Source organism: Aotus nancymaae, unplaced genomic scaffold (genome assembly GCF_030222135.1).
Source record: "Aotus nancymaae isolate 86718 unplaced genomic scaffold, 86718_ANA_hifiasm-v0.15.2.pri h1tg000006l, whole genome shotgun sequence".
Taxonomy (NCBI): Eukaryota; Metazoa; Chordata; class Mammalia; order Primates; family Aotidae; genus Aotus; species Aotus nancymaae.
Window position 1 is genome coordinate 6,096,682 of NW_026988417.1, and position 14,632 is coordinate 6,111,313.

The window sequence follows — 14,632 nt, forward strand, 5'->3', positions numbered from 1 at the left end:
ACAACCTGTGGCCCCAGCCTCATGAGCGTCCCCTGCACAGGCCCAGCCCGGACACCAGAAGGGCTGGATGGTGGGGTGCTGGTCCTTGACAGGTGTGGGGCCAGGTGAGGGCAGGGGACAAGGTGCAGCCAAGGCTGATCCCAGCTGTAGAGACAGGTCCTGGGCACCCCTGCAGGTGGGAGTGGTCTCTGCCCTCCCGGTGTCCAGCAGACACCGCCCCCGCCCCATGCCTGTTCTCAGGGCCTGGTGCTGGCCCTGGTCCCGTGGAGTGGTTTGACCCCGTGGTCCCTCACTCTTCATCTGCCTGCTCACTCTGCAGCCGCCTGTCCTGGGCCCGGTGCGCAGCAGGCCCCACACAGCCAGGCCTGGGTTGAGCTCAGACCAGCAGGCGTGTGTGTATGTGTGTGTGTGTGTGTGTGTGTGTGTGTGTTTGTGTATGTGTGTCTGTGTGTGTCTGTGAGAGATTCTGGGAGTAGAGTCATGTCTCGAAGGAAGGGAGCTGGGAGAGGGCAGGTGTGGGGAGCCCCATAAAGGAGGGAGGAGGATCTGGCCTGGGCCCAGGTGTGGGCTGGGACGATGCTCCCTTAGAGGGTTCATGGAGAGGGTGGGTGGGGGGGTCCCTTTTCTGAAGACCCCCTGGACACTGTGGCCCAGGTAACTGTCTCCCCAGAAGGCCCCATGGGGATGTGAGGACCAGGGACTCCCCTTGACCAGCCGGCCCCCCGCTTCCCAAACATCCAGACAGCCCACCCCTGCTGACCGCTGTCCTTATCCCACCAGCGTGTGGGGAACAGGGACATGTTGGGTGGTCTTGGTGAGGATAACATACCTCAGCTAGTGGGAGAGGTTGGCTCGCAGATGTGCGTGGAACACGTTTGTCTCTTCCTGGACACAACTCTCATGGCCTTGCTGGTGCCCCCACCAGGACCCCAGGCTAGCTGGAGCCTGTGAGGACCCTGGAGCCCTGAGGTGCCTGTCTCTACACCTCTGCTCGTCTGAGGCCTGGGCGGCTCCGCCCATGTCACGGCCACGGCACGCGTGTATGGAGGAGAGGCAGCCAAGGTGTGGGCAGAGGCCGGGAGGGGCCAGGAGGTCAGGGCTCCTTGAGCTGCATGCCAACCCTGTGCAGGGTCAGTGTCTGGGCTGTCTCCAGAGCAAGCCCATGGGACAAGGGGCCTCGTGTGTCCCTTGCCTGCAGGGTGCCGTCTGCCCCGCAGTCACAGGTCTGACGCCTCACCTGGGGTGAAAGAGTGACTAGGGGTTTGGGAGGGCGTGGGCTGTGTCTGTGTGTGGCGGGGGTGTCTGTAGTTCCCCTGGTGAGAGCAGGCGGGTGTGCTGCCTTTGGAGTTCTGTCCTTTCTCTCCTGGGGTCAGGGTCCGTGGTCCCAGCCCTGAAGGCCCCAGGCCCTTCCCGTGGCCACTCTGAGGCCTGAGGGTGGCACCTGCCTAGGCTGAGCGTGGAGCTCGGCCCAACCTGCCCCTCCCACAGCCCCACGCTGAGTGGCGGTTGGAGCGCCTGGTCGGGGTGCCTCAGAGGGCAGAGCTGTGGCCACCCTTTTCCTTGAGGGACCCCGCCTGCTGAGGCCCCCACCCAGGCCTGACCTGAGGAGTGTTGCTAGGGACTGCGGGGTGGGTCCTGGCACCCTGGGGAGTGCAGGGTGGACCTGGCAGGTTGCGGGGTTTGCCGTGGGCGTTCTCCCCTGCACTGGCCCAGGCCATCCTGTGGGCCCTCAGGCAGGTGCCCCTAGAGCCGCTGGGGTCTGTCCTGGGATGCGGCTGCTTCCCTCTCTCTCGGCGCAGCCCCCTCTGCCGTGGTGCTCTCGTGGTGACCCAGGCCAGGTCAGAGCTCCCTTGGCCTCAGGAGCTGAGGAGAGTGGCTCTGTCCTCTAGGGACACAAGCTCCCTGATGCTGCAGCCTCCACCACGTGGACAGGGACCCCCACCCCACCCCGGCTGCCTGCCTGGCACCTTTGACCACGGAGCACCTGCAGCCCGCACCCAGCCCCTTGCCTTTGTCCCTGAGCCCCATCCCCGCCCTCCTCGGGAGCGCCTCGTGCTCTAGGCGGGGCCAGCGCTGGTCACCAGCCGCTCAGGCCCTCCCAGGGTCTGCATGCCCCCATCTGCCCTCCGCTGTGCACGCCTGTGTCTAGGTGGTTCTCAGCGTGGAATCCACTCTTGTGGTGACTTCAGGAAGGCTGAAGCCCTGGGCAGCGTGTGGCTCAGTGTTGGCGCCACTCGGATAGGCGAGGGGCGACCGCTTCCTCTGCTCTGCGAGGCTCTGGTGCCAGGACGTACGTCTCTTTCTGGTCCTCTCCCTCCCTCCCTTCTGAAAAATGCAGTATCTTACGTACACACAGGGAAACGTGGCACACACTGACACCCAAGAACCCCCCCAGTCCGTCTGCAGAGCAGACTCCTACACCACGCAGCCCCCTGAGGTCCCCTTCCACCGCAGTTGCCCCGTGATGACCCGGGTCCCGCTTTCTAGAGCACGGGCCTTCCCCAGCTCTGCTGAGGTGCCCGCCTCCTATTGGTCGGGGTGGTGACCTGGGTCTTGTCTGTGTTTTTGCATGACCCAGCGGTTCCTTCCTGATGACAGTTCCATCACACGGACCCAGCATGATTCACTTGTCCAGACTCTCGGTGATGGATTTTCTAAGTTTGTGGCTAGAATATCACAAACAAAACTTCTGTGAGCACATTTCTCTTGGATTTGTTCCTCAGAGTGGAATTTTTGCGTCCCAGAGCAGGACGTGGCTTCTCGCTCAGGCAGCTGCGTCCTCGCCAGCACTCCGCGTTGTGGTCTGTGTGATTCTAGCCACTCCAGCAGGCATTTGGTGGTATTTTCATCTTAACTTGCAGTTTCCTGATAGCCAAGGAGGCCGAGCACCTTCTCCTGCCTACTGGCCACCGGCAGTGCCTGTGTTGCAAAGCACAGAGCCCTTCACAGCTTTCTTTGCAATTTCTGCCGTGGTCTTTTCCGTGTTGCTTACGAAGCCCTCATGTGGTCTGTGTCAGTCTTGTCAGATCGATACGCACCGTGGATACTTTCATAATTTCAAAATGTTTGTTTTTAAATATTTCCCAGTATCTCAGGTCACAGCTTGACTTTTCACTTTCTTGGGGTCTCTGCGATGAGAACGTTTTCAATTCTGATGAAGCCCAGTATATCACGTGTTGATTTTTAGGTGACTGTCTTTTGTGTTCTGAGGAATCTCGCTTACCCCAGGGTCATGCAGGTGCTCTGTATTTTCTTCTGGAAGCTTTGACCTCTGGGTCCAGAGTCTTCTGGGTTGCCACTCACGCGTGATGTGAGGCTGGGGTTGCGATCCGCCCTTTCCCAGGATGGCAGGTCACTGCAGCACATGTGGGGCCTCCTTCCCATTGGCTTGTCTGTGGAAAGGCAGCTGGTGACATGTGAGTGGGTCCGCCTGGACACTTCTGTTCCGTTGACCTGTTTCTCTTCCCTGTCTCCCACACCACACTGTCCACACGGCAGTGAGCCTGGAGGTCTGGCAGGCGGTGTTCCCTGTCCCCCGTGCCACACTGTCCACACGGCAGTGAGCCTGGAGGTCTGGCAGGCGGCATTCCCTGTCCCTCGTGCCACACTGTCCACACGGCAGTGAGCCTGGAGGTCTGGCAGGCGGTGTTACCTGTCCCCCGTGCCACGCCGTGCACATGGCAGTGAGCCTCGAGGTCTGGCAGGCGGTGTTCCCTGTCCCCCGTGCCACGCCGTGCACACAGCAGTGAGCCTGGAGGTCTGACAGGCGGTGTTCCCTGTCCCCCGTGCCACGCCGTGCACACGGCAGTGAGCCTCGAGGTCTGGCAGGCGGCGTTCCCTGTCCCCCGTGCCACGCCGTGCACACGGCAGTGAGCCTGGAGGTCTGGCAGGCGGTGTTCCCTGTCCCCCGTGCCACGCCGTCCACACGGCAGTGAGCCTGGAGGTCTGGCAGGCGGCGTTCCCTGTCCCCCGTGCCACGCCGTCCACACAGCAGTGAGCCTCGAGGTCTGACAGGCGGCGTTCCCTGTCCCCCGTGCCACGCCGTCCACACGGCAGTGAGCCTCGAGGTCTGACAGGCGGCGTTCCCTGTCCCCCGTGCCACGCCGTCCACACGGCAGTGAGCCTGGAGGTCTGGCAGGCCATGTTCCTCCGCCATACTTTTCTCCAGGGTCTTGGCTGTTTTAGGTCCTGCTGTGCGTTTCCATTCCCATCTGCAATCAGCTGTTCAATTTTCATTTTGTTGAGTCCTTAATACCAGTTTTGGGAATGCTGACTTCCTAACGATACGGAATCTTCAGGACACAAATATGACATCGCTCTGTTTATTTTAACTTTTCTTAACAGCATTCTGTCATCATCAGTAGAAGGATTCCACGGAGTTCATTCAGTTTATTGTTTGGCATTTGGCATTTGTAATGCTATTACAAATGGGTTTCACCATGTTGGCCAGGCTGGTCTTGAACCCCTGATCTTATGTGATCCGCCCGCTTTGGCCTCCCAAAGTGCTGGGATTACAGGCGTGAGCCACCATGGCCTGTTCTTTAAAACATTTTAAATCTTTTCTGTCTGTTTTTGTTTGGCGCCGTCTGCTGACTTTGAGCCCTGCCTTCAAGCTCCCGAAACTTTTCGCTGTTCGTTTCATCCAGGGAGTTCTGTTTCAGAGAGGATGTTTAGTTCTGGAATTTCTATGTGGTTCTTTATCCTCCATCTTTCTGCTGTTTACATCACACTTGCTGTCATTTCCGAGCACGTTTAGAGTAGTTATTTAAGAGCCTTTGCTGGCTGATTCCAGCCTCGGTCATCTGTGGGTTCGTCCGCTTCTAGCGTCTCGTTCTAATGAGAAGCCACATCTTGCTGCCGCTTCACCTGTGTCATCACGGTTCCTATCATAAGCCAGAATAGCAGAGACTAAGGCAAAGAATCGTCTTGTCCAGAACAGCCGCTGCTGTCCCGTGTCAGGCGCGGGAGCGCTGGGCTGGGGCTCGGACTGGTTCTCACCACCGGCAGCCCGACTCCCCGGGGCTTTCCGTTGAGCGCAGCGGGAAGCCACGTCTCTTCTGCCTTCTGCGCTGGGGGAGGCCCTCTCCCCTCCTTTTCCTGCCCACTCAATGGGATCCCTGCTAGGGGGTTTGATGGGCGGGGTCTGTTCCTACTCCTGAGGAGCTCCCTGGGGACTCAGGCCATTTCCCACCCTCAGAATCCTGCACCCACCTCCGCTCCGCCGAGCCCACCTCCCTGGACCCGGTGCTCCGGCTGTGGCTCCGACCCTCGCAGTCCTGCTTCTCCTCCGCCCTGCTGAGCCCTCCCTGGACTGGGTTTCTATGTGGCTTTTTAAGGAGTTGCCATGTATCTTCTGGAACCCTCCATCTTTCTGCTGCTTACATCCACACTTGCTGTCATCTCTGAGCATGTTTAAAGAGCTTTTGCTGGAACCACCGTGTTCCTTCTAGAACAGGCGCCTCTCTTTCTAGGATGTAGTGTGTTGAGGTGGTCCTCAGCTCTTCTGACTGGCCTCCCAGCCTCCCCCACTCCTGTTCCCCTGGGCGTTTGGACTCGGTCGGCTGCCCTGTCTGCCTGGCAGTCTGGTCTCCGTGGCCCTCAGGCTGCCGCGGGCCCCTCGCACACGCTGTTCCAGCTCTCCGGCTTCCTTCCTGTCCCCTCATGTCTCTAGCAAGCTTGGCCTTCCCAGGGAGACCTGCCCTGGCCGCCGCCTTTGAAACTGCGTCCACTCTCCCGCCTGCCCCGGCACCCACCCCGCTTCCTTCCTTTGCAGCAGTTCCCTCCTACGCGATACAGGAGCTGGGGTCCCGTGTCCTTACAGCTGTGTCTGGGCTTCTGAGTCTGCACCTGCACTGTTGGCTCACAGTGGGTGCGTGCACCCTGCAGACCCTTCCCTAGGGCAGAGCCAGCCCCAGGCACACTCGGTGGCCTTCGCTCTGAGGCTCCCGTGCTGGGACCCACGCCAGCCTTGGACTGCTGCGGTGGGGGCGGGCAGTGGGTGTGAAGGGCCCACAGCAGGGCTGGGGGACGGGCAGGCATGTCTGCCCGGGTGGCTTTCTCTGCTGCTCCACACGACCAGGACAGGACGTAACCCCAGCGGGGCCACCCTGGTCTGGAAGGTTCCCTCCTGCCCCATTTGCTGTCTCCACCGAGCTGTTGCTGGAATTGAGGTGCCGGAGACACTGATGGGTGGACCCGAAAGCAGACCTTCGGAGGGGCCTGGGCACACATGGCGCGTGTGGGCTGGGTGGACACCTGCTGACCGGTCCGTTTGACACGGAGTGGTTCACGTTGCGTCCTGTGGACAGGCTGCGGTGGGGGTGGCATGGCTGACAGGTGGTGTGGGCCCAGGGGCTAGCTCACCCCTTTCCACCCTGTGCACAGCCTCCGCCTTGGCAGCAGGCGCGTTGGAAGCAGACGTCCTGTGTGGAGCGGGTGCGGGCGCCCAAGGTGTCATCCTTGGCAGACAGACGGTCAAACTGAGGCACAGAGGCCACTCTGACCCTGGCTGTGGGGGCTGGCCTCCTGGCCACGGGTGAGCAAGGGTCTCATGCTGCATTTTGACGCCACCAGGTCGTGTAGGGCAGGCGGTGGCGCTGCGAGCCAAGGCCTTCGGCTTCAACGTGCTCTTCTACGACCCCTACCTGTCAGACGGCATGGAGCGCTGGGGCTGCAGCGCGTGAGCACCCTGCAGGACCTGCTGTTCCACAGCGACTGTGTGACGCTGCACTGCGGCCTCAACGAGCACAACCACCACCTCATCAACGACTTCACCGTCAAGCAGGTGCGCGGGCCAGGGTGCGGGACTGCCTTCCGGCGGGGCCGGCGTGAGGGACGGCGGGGGCGTCGGGTGGGTCCCTCCCAGCTGCCACCTGCACCCGGGCAAGACCCTGCCCCCCTCGAGCCACACCGCGGTGTCCGCCGGCCCTGCTGGAGTGAGCCCCGTCTGCACAGACAGCTTTCTCCATGTTCCGAGTTCTACTCAGAATACCTAAAATACTCTCCATACGAGACAAAACCACAGACCGTTGAGTACCAGATTCCCATGAAGTCCTTGTTGCTCGCACAGCGGGGACACACGCAGCTACCTGGGGGCCTTGGGTCGGCCGTCGTGGCTTCCGTGCTGTGCCGCCAGGTTCAGGTTGCATGTCTGCAGCTGGAAAGGGCTGTGCTCAGGTGGGCCTCTGCCTCAGCACTGCGCTTCCCTGGAGTGGGTGGAGTTGGGGGCGGCTGGCTCCCGATGGCTCCAGGCCTTCCAGGGGGTTGTGTGTGTGCGTTGGTGTGTGTGTACGCGGGCACATGTGCGTGGGTGCACATATGTCTGCACGTTTGTATGTGCTGGTTTGTGTGTGCATGTGTGTACACGCCTGTCGGGCCTCGTGTCAGCCGTCTGCCCAGACCCCTGTAGCTGCAAGGAGGATGTGGCCAGGTGCCCGCCTCCCCTTTCTTTGTTCACAGAGCCTTCTAGTGGACAGGGTGTGGCACGTGGACACTGGTCAGAGCCCTGTTGTCTCTGAGGATCTTGGGTGTGAGGCTGTAATGGGCAGCAGCTCCCCAGAGGAGCCACTGTGACCTGCACGGCTGCCAGCCAAGCGCCGTGGCTGGGGGGCTGGCTTTGTTGAAATGGGGGGATGCAGAAAGCCCTGGCTGCAAAGCCAAGGAGGAGCCTCTCCAAAAGCCTTTTGCAAAAGCACATGAAACACGAGCCTGTTCCGAAGACAGCACGCTCTGCTGCAGGCCCCAGCTGGGGCTGGAGTCGAGAACCATGCCTCAGAGCAGACGGCCCTGGACATTGGAGGCTGGGCTAGAGGGGACCCAGAAAGAGAGTACCACAGGGGCCAGGGCCGGAGCCCCGCCCAGTCCTCAGCTCGGCTTGGACAGGAGGGTCGAGCTCTCTAGGAGGTGTGGGGCTGTGCAGGTCTCTAAGGCCCGAGTCCCAGCCAGCCTGCCAGGGCCACAGTGCCAAATGCCCAGGGCCTTCAGTCCGAGAGCCCTGCTGAGCCCAAGGTGGGCCTGGGCTGGGAAGGGGCCACGGGCTCCCCCACCTGACAGGGCGCACTGCCACCCTTGCTTCCCTGGTCGCCCACCCTGCACAGATCCCTGACTGAGCCTAGCCTTGTCCCTATGTCTTCCAGATGAGACAAGGGGCCTTCCTGGTGAACACGGCTCGGGGTGGCCTGGTGGACGAGAAGGCGCTGGCCCAGGCCCTGAAGGAGGGCCGGATCCGCGGTGCGGCCCTGGACGTGCACGAGTCGGAACCCTTCAGGTGCCCCCACGGCTGGTGCCGCCCCTGCTCTTCCCTGCCCACCTTCCTGCTGGCCTTGGCCTCCAGACAGCGCCTCTGCCAGGCCAGGCACTTGTCTGTGCTCAGCCTCTTGCTAGCTGGCACTGGGGGAGTTTGCCATCCGCTCTGTGGTGAGGATGGAGCCATGGGCTCCAGGCCTGCCTCGCCTCAGTGCTGGGAGGCACTGGTCGTCCTCTGCAGCCTCTCTTTGGGTAGGGCTCCCAACCAGCCAGGAGAGCGTGAGGCTCCAACGTCTGTGAGTGGTCCCCGACGGCCCTGGCCATGGAGCCACGGGGTCACATCCAGACCTGCAGATGGCGCCCTGGGACCCCAGGCAGCCCCTGGGCTGGATGTTAGTTGCAGGAGAAGATACCGTCGGCAGGAGCAGGATCAGCCTGTGGGACCCACAGACCCTTCGGTGGAGAGGGGCCAGGCCAGCATGTCCCCCCATCAAGGCTGCTCCCCTGAGGGCTTGGAGATTAAATCCCACCGCTGTCAGGAGCCCCCAGTGGGTCTCACTGTCCCAGGCTGTGCCCTTGTGTTCAGCCCACCTGTCCAGCAGATTGGAGGCTGTGGGGTCTGCTTTCCAGGCAGAGCCCTCCCACAGGGGGTCCATTGCCCAGCCACCTCCCCCCGAAACGCGGGCGCAACACTCGGGCCGCACTGACCATGCCGGTGTTGTTCCCAGCTTTAGCCAGGGCCCCCTGAAGGACGCACCCAACCTCATCTGCACCCCCCACGCCGCATGGTACAGCGAGCAGGCATCCATCGAGATGCGAGAGGAGGCGGCACGGGAGATCCGCAGAGCCATCACAGGTGGGCGCGGGGGCGGCTCGGTCAGGCCTGGGGAGCTCTGCAGAGCCATCACAGGTGGGCGCGGGGGCGGCTGGGTCAGGCCTGGGGAGCTCTGCAGAGCCATCACAGGTGGGCGCGGGGGCAGGATCGGCTCGGTCAGGCCTGGGGGAGATCTCAGAGCCATCAGAGGTGGGCGCAGGGGCGGCTCGGTCAGGCCTGGGGAGCTCTGCAGAGCCATCACAGGTGGGCGCAGGGGCGGCTCGGTCAGGCCTGGGGAGCTCTGCAGAGCCATCACAGGTGGGCGCAGGGGCGGCTCGGTCAGGCCTGGGGGAGATCACAGAGCCATCAGAGGTGGGCGCGGGGGCGGGAGCGGCTCGGTCAGGCCTGGGGAGCTCTGCAGAGCCATCAGAGGTGGGCGCGGGGACGGCTCGGTCAGGCCTGGGGAGCTCTGCAGAGCCATCACAGGTGGGCGCACGGGTGGCTCCGTCAGGCCTGGGGAGCTCTGCAGAGCCATCACAGGTGGGCGCAGGGGTGGCTCCGTCAGGCCTGGGGAAGATCGCAGAGCCATCACAGGTGGGCGCAGGGGCGGCTCGGTCAGGCCTGGGGAGCTCTGCAGAGCCATCAGAGGTGGGTGCGGGGGCGGCTCGGTCAGGCCTGGGGAGCTCTGCAGAGCCATCAGAGGTGGGCGCGGGGGCGAGATCGGCTCGGTCAGGCCTGGGGGAGATCGCAGAGCCATCAGAGGTGGGCCCGGGGGCGGCTCGGTCAGGCCTGGGGAGCTCTGCAGAGCCATCAGAGGTGGGCGCGGGGGGCGGCTCGGTCAGGCCTGGGGAGCTCTGCAGAGCCATCACAGGTGGGCGCGGGGGCGGCTCGGTCAGGCCTGGGGAGCTCTGCAGAGCCATCAGAGGTGGGCGCGGGGGCGGCTCGGTCAGGCCTGGGGAGCTCTGCAGAGCCATCACAGGTGGGCACGGGGGCGGCTCGGTCAGGCCTGGGGAGCTCTGCAGAGCCATCAGAGGTGGGCGCGGGGGCGGCTCGGTCAGGCCTGGGGGAGATCGCAGAGCCATCAGAGGTGGGCGCGGGGGCGGCTCGGTCAGGCCTGGGGAGCTCTGCAGAGCCATCACAGGTGGGCGCGGGGGCGGCTCGGTCAGGCCTGGGGAGCTCTGCAGAGCCATCAGAGGTGGGTGCGGGGGCGGCTCGGTCAGGCCTGGGGGAGATCGCAGAGCCATCAGAGGTGGGGGCGGGAGCGGCTCGGTCAGGCCTGGGGGAGATCGCAGAGCCATCAGAGGTGGGCGCGGGGGCGGCTCGGTCAGGCCTGGGGAGCTCTGCAGAGCCATCACAGGTGGGCGCGGGGGCGGCTCGGTCAGGCCTGGGGGAGATCGCAGAGCCATCAGAGGTGGGCGCGGGGGCGGCTCGGTCAGGCCTGGGGAGCTCTGCAGAGCCATCACAGGTGGGCGCACGGGTGGCTCCGTCAGGCCCTGCGCCCACCTGTAGCCTGGGGGCACCCTTCCTGCCAGCCCCAGGTGCTCGTGGGCCCACATCTGCCCGGCATCCGGGCTCGTGTTCTGCCAGCTCAGGGCCGTGGTTCTCATTGCTCTCACCAGGCCCCAGCAAGGGCCTCTGAGGCCAAAGTCAGGCTGAGCCCTGGAGCCATGTCCTACACACAAGACCTGCCGGTTGGGGCCTGTGAGCTGCTCTGGGAAGTTCCTGGGCTGAGCAGACAGGCCCCTCAGCAAGCTGGGCACATGCTCTGGGCTGGGGGTTGCCCACGCTGTGAGGGTGCTGGCCCCTGACAGTACCCAGCTGTGCCTGGGGAGCCCCAGGGCTGAGGGCAGGAGCACACTGCCGAGAGCTCTGCAGTTCATGTCCTCAACCCAGTGGGCCACGCTCCTGGGGTCCCCTCAGAGCCACAGCTGTTCCTCCCTCCTGCGTCTCCCAGGCCGGATCCCAGACAGCCTGAAGAACTGTGTCAACAAGGACCATCTGACGGCCGCCACCCACTGGGCCAGCATGGACCCCGCGGTTGTGCACCCTGAGCTCAATGGGGCCGCCTACAGGTGAGCAGGCCCACTGGGCACTTAACAGCCTCCATGAGGGTGGGCGGCTTCCCCTGGATCCCAGCACAGCCTCTGGCAGGAAGGGCGGTGTGTCTGCTGAGCTCGAGGATCTGGGTAGAATTGGTGCCCACCTCACCCAAAAGTCCCACAAGAACCAGGGCCCCTTGGAAGGAGCCTGGGCTGGGTGGCCTTCAGGGCCCAGTGGACAGGGGACTGCTGGGCAGAGGCCTGTGTGGGAACGGGGTCTACGGGAGCAGGGGGCTTTGGGTGAGGTGAGGACCTCATGTTCCAGTTGCCTGGAGACACCCGGGCTCCCCTCCCCTGCCCTGAGAAGTAGCTCCCGTGGGCAGGAGCGTCCGTGCAGAGGCAAGGACCCTCACCCTGACTGCTGGTCCTCCCAGAGATGCCCCCTCGGTGCCACTGCCACTGTGAGGGCAGGCGGGGCCTGGCCAGGTTGCCTACAGGTGGGCCCCACGGCTGGACCCTCTCCCAGCAGGTACCCTCCCGGCGTGGTGGGTGTGGCCCCCACTGGCATCCCAGCTGCTGTGGAAGGCATCGTGCCCAGCGCCATGTCCCTGTCCCACGGTCTGCCCCCTGTGGCCCACCCGCCCCACGCCCCTTCTCCTGGCCAAACTGTCAAGCCCGAGGCGGATCGAGACCATGCGAGTGACCAGTTGTAGCCCGGGAGGAGCTCTCCAGCCTCGGCGCCTGGGCGGAGGGCCGGAAGCCCCTCGGACCAGAGTGTGCAGAGGAGGTGCCTGCGTGGCGGCCCTGGCGCCGCAGAGACTGTCGGGCGGTGCTGGAGGCGGGTGGGCGGCGCCGGAGGCGGGTGGGCAGCGCCGGGCCCGTGTGGGTTGTCGTCGTCCGTCCCGTGGGCTCTCTGTCCTGTGTCCTTCGCGTTCCTCGTTAAGCAGAAGAAGTCAGTAGTTATTCTCCCATGAACGTTCTTGTCTGTGTACAGTTTTTAGAACATTACAAAGGATCTGTTTGCTTAGCTGTCGACAAAAAGAAAACCTGCGGGGGCATTCGGAAATGGACTTGAGGTTATTTTTTCCTTTTGTATGTTGGAACGTGCCCTGGATGAGGCAGTTGGCAAACTTCTCAGGACAATGAATCCTTCCCGTTTTCTTTTTATGCCACACAGTGCATTGTTTTTTCTACCTGCTTGTCTTATTTTTAGATAATTTAGAAAAACAAAACAAAGGCTGTTTTTCCTAATTTTGGCATGAACCCCCTTGTTCCAAATGAAGACGGCATCACGAAGCAGCTCCGGGAGGAGAAGCTCGTGCAGTGCCCGGCACGCCCGCTGCCCGTCGACGTCTGTCCTGGGGACGCGGAGGGTGGCAGCGTCCCCGCCTGCACCGCTGCCGTCCTGCTGATGTGGTAGGCTAGCAATATTTTGGTTAAAATCATGTTTGTGACTGTAACCATTTGTATGAATTATTTTAAAGAAATAAAAATCCCGGAAAGAGCCAGCGTGCCTAGCATCTGTTCTAGCGACTGTGTCTCACGAGGATACGGGTGAGCCTCAGTCCCGGCTATGGTGACCTCCAGGGCCCAGCTCAGCCTCTCTGAAGCGGGCAGCCGGAGAGAGACCCAGACACAGTGCTGTGGCAGGTTGGGCAGTGGTCTCTGTGTGTCCCGGGCCTGGCCCTCTGCCCGCTTCATCTGTGGGACACTGTAGGGTCCTGGCGTGGAGGCGGGCTGCTGAAGTGCCCCTCCGGGAGGGGAGCAGTGTGCCAGGCCGGGCCGTTGTGTTGATGATGGTCTGACTGGCCGACGTCCTGCCCCACGGCCCACCCACTCCCTTCTTGGCTTACCTCCCTCAGGCCGGCCTGCAGCCCGGGAAGACTGTGGGCCACAGGAGGGGCCACAGCAGACGTCAGGGCCCAGGAAGCTGCCCAGACCACGGGTCAGCCAGCCTACAGAAATGTGCAAAAAAGCCGAAAGGGGTCGCCCCTCACCTTGGCCCACAGCCGGACCTGTTTACTGGTGTCCTCTTCGAAACCCCAGCCTCCTGGTTCCTCCGAGTTTCCTTTGGAAGTGTGGTCCATGCGTGTCAGCAGAGTCCCAGCTCATTTTATGAGATTAACTTTGATGCCAGACACCCCGGAGGAGCGCTTGCAGGCAGACTCCTGCAGGTGGGTCCCGGTACTGCAAGGAGGGCCTGCAGCGGGCGCTGGGGGAACCCGCGTCCCTTTAGGACGTCCCTGGCCTGAGCCTTTCCCTGCATGCAGGCGGGTTCTGCCAGCCCAAGCGTCCAGACCCTGCAGCGTCAGCCCCCAAGTGTCAGCCTCCCCCTGCTCCCCGCCCCATCTAAAGCAGAAGCAGCGGGGAGGCCACTGCCTTTGGTGGGGTGCCCCCTCCTACCTGGCTCTGCACCCCGGGGCCCGCAGAGGTCTCTTGGGTATGGGCAGTGGTTCCTGGTCTTGAGGCCCACAGAGGGCAGCCCTGCCTCCCTGACCGAGGCCTCTGCCTCCTTCCCCTCAGGACACCCAGCCCATCTCTGACCTGCTTGGAGCCCTTCATCCTGGAGCCCCCAGACCACTGAGGGAGGTGGCCTGGGCTGATGGGAAGGGTGGGTTCTGGACACGATTAAAGAGCTGGCCCTGGTTTCGCCGACACAGGCATTGGGTGTGAGGAGGGGCAGGCAAGGTGACCAAGGGTCTGGGGTGCTGGCTGGAGCTGACGTTTTCTGATACCGTTGGTGGGGGCTGCAGAGGCGGCGGTGGGAAGACCAGGAGTTCCACGCTGACTGCTGGCTTGAGCCTCTGCACAGGCAAGCCCTGGGCTGGGTCACTGGGCCCTGGTCAGCCCCCAGGGCAGCCGAGGGTGGGGCCGCCCTCCCAGCTCCAGCTGGAGACAGGCCACGCCCTGAGAGGCAGCCAGGCACCGGCAGTGTGGACTGGACACAGGCCCGGAGGCTCCCACTCAGCTGGTCTCAGTGTTTCCAAGTCAAAGGGTCGGTTTTCCCTGCAGGAAGGGAACGCCGCCAAGGGCTGTCCGCGGTGCGAGGCTGGCGGCCAGGGAGCCAGGACGCTGAAGTGTGGCTCTGAGTCTGGGCTGTAAGGGACAGAAAACAGTCAGAAAAATGTTTGGAGCCTCAAGACGAACCTCCCCTTGGTGCCGCCTCCAGGGAGTCACCCCGCCCAGCCAGGCCCCAGGAGGAGTGCTGGTAGCAGAAGGTGGCGGGGGGGGCCTCAGCCTCGGTTTCCTCACTGGTGAAATGGGCAGCACGGCTCATCTCCCTGGAGGCTGGCATTAGACTGGAGATTGTGCTGAAACCCTAAGACACGAACGTGAAATAAGGTTTGTGTGTTGGAAGGGAAGAGATAAGCTGCTGGTGTTTGCTGACAAACATCTGTGTAGAAAATCCAAGAAAATCAGCCAAAGCCTGCAGCTAATCCTGGGCCTGGCCAGGTGGCCTCACGGGAGCACCGGTGGTGCAGACAGCGGGTGCCTGTGACGGGATGCGTCCTGCTCTGTCCTCACGATGCAGGGT

General features: G+C 63.1%; 2 protein-coding genes across 4 annotated transcripts in view; both read left to right on the forward strand.

The window, feature by feature from the left end:
- LOC135270206 (cyclin-Y-like protein 2) overlaps positions 1 to 14,632 on the forward strand; it is a 281,562-nt gene that overhangs the window by 184,379 nt on the left and 82,551 nt on the right. The gene's annotated exons all lie outside the window — the stretch shown is intronic.
- On the forward strand, positions 10,515 to 11,918 carry LOC135270210 (C-terminal-binding protein 1-like). Its single transcript, XM_064365561.1, has 3 exons — positions 10,515 to 10,523; positions 11,013 to 11,130; positions 11,624 to 11,918. Exons 2-3 carry the CDS (start codon positions 11,084 to 11,086, stop codon positions 11,808 to 11,810), a joined length of 234 nt encoding a protein of 77 aa, XP_064221631.1. The 5' UTR covers positions 10,515 to 10,523; positions 11,013 to 11,083; the 3' UTR covers positions 11,811 to 11,918.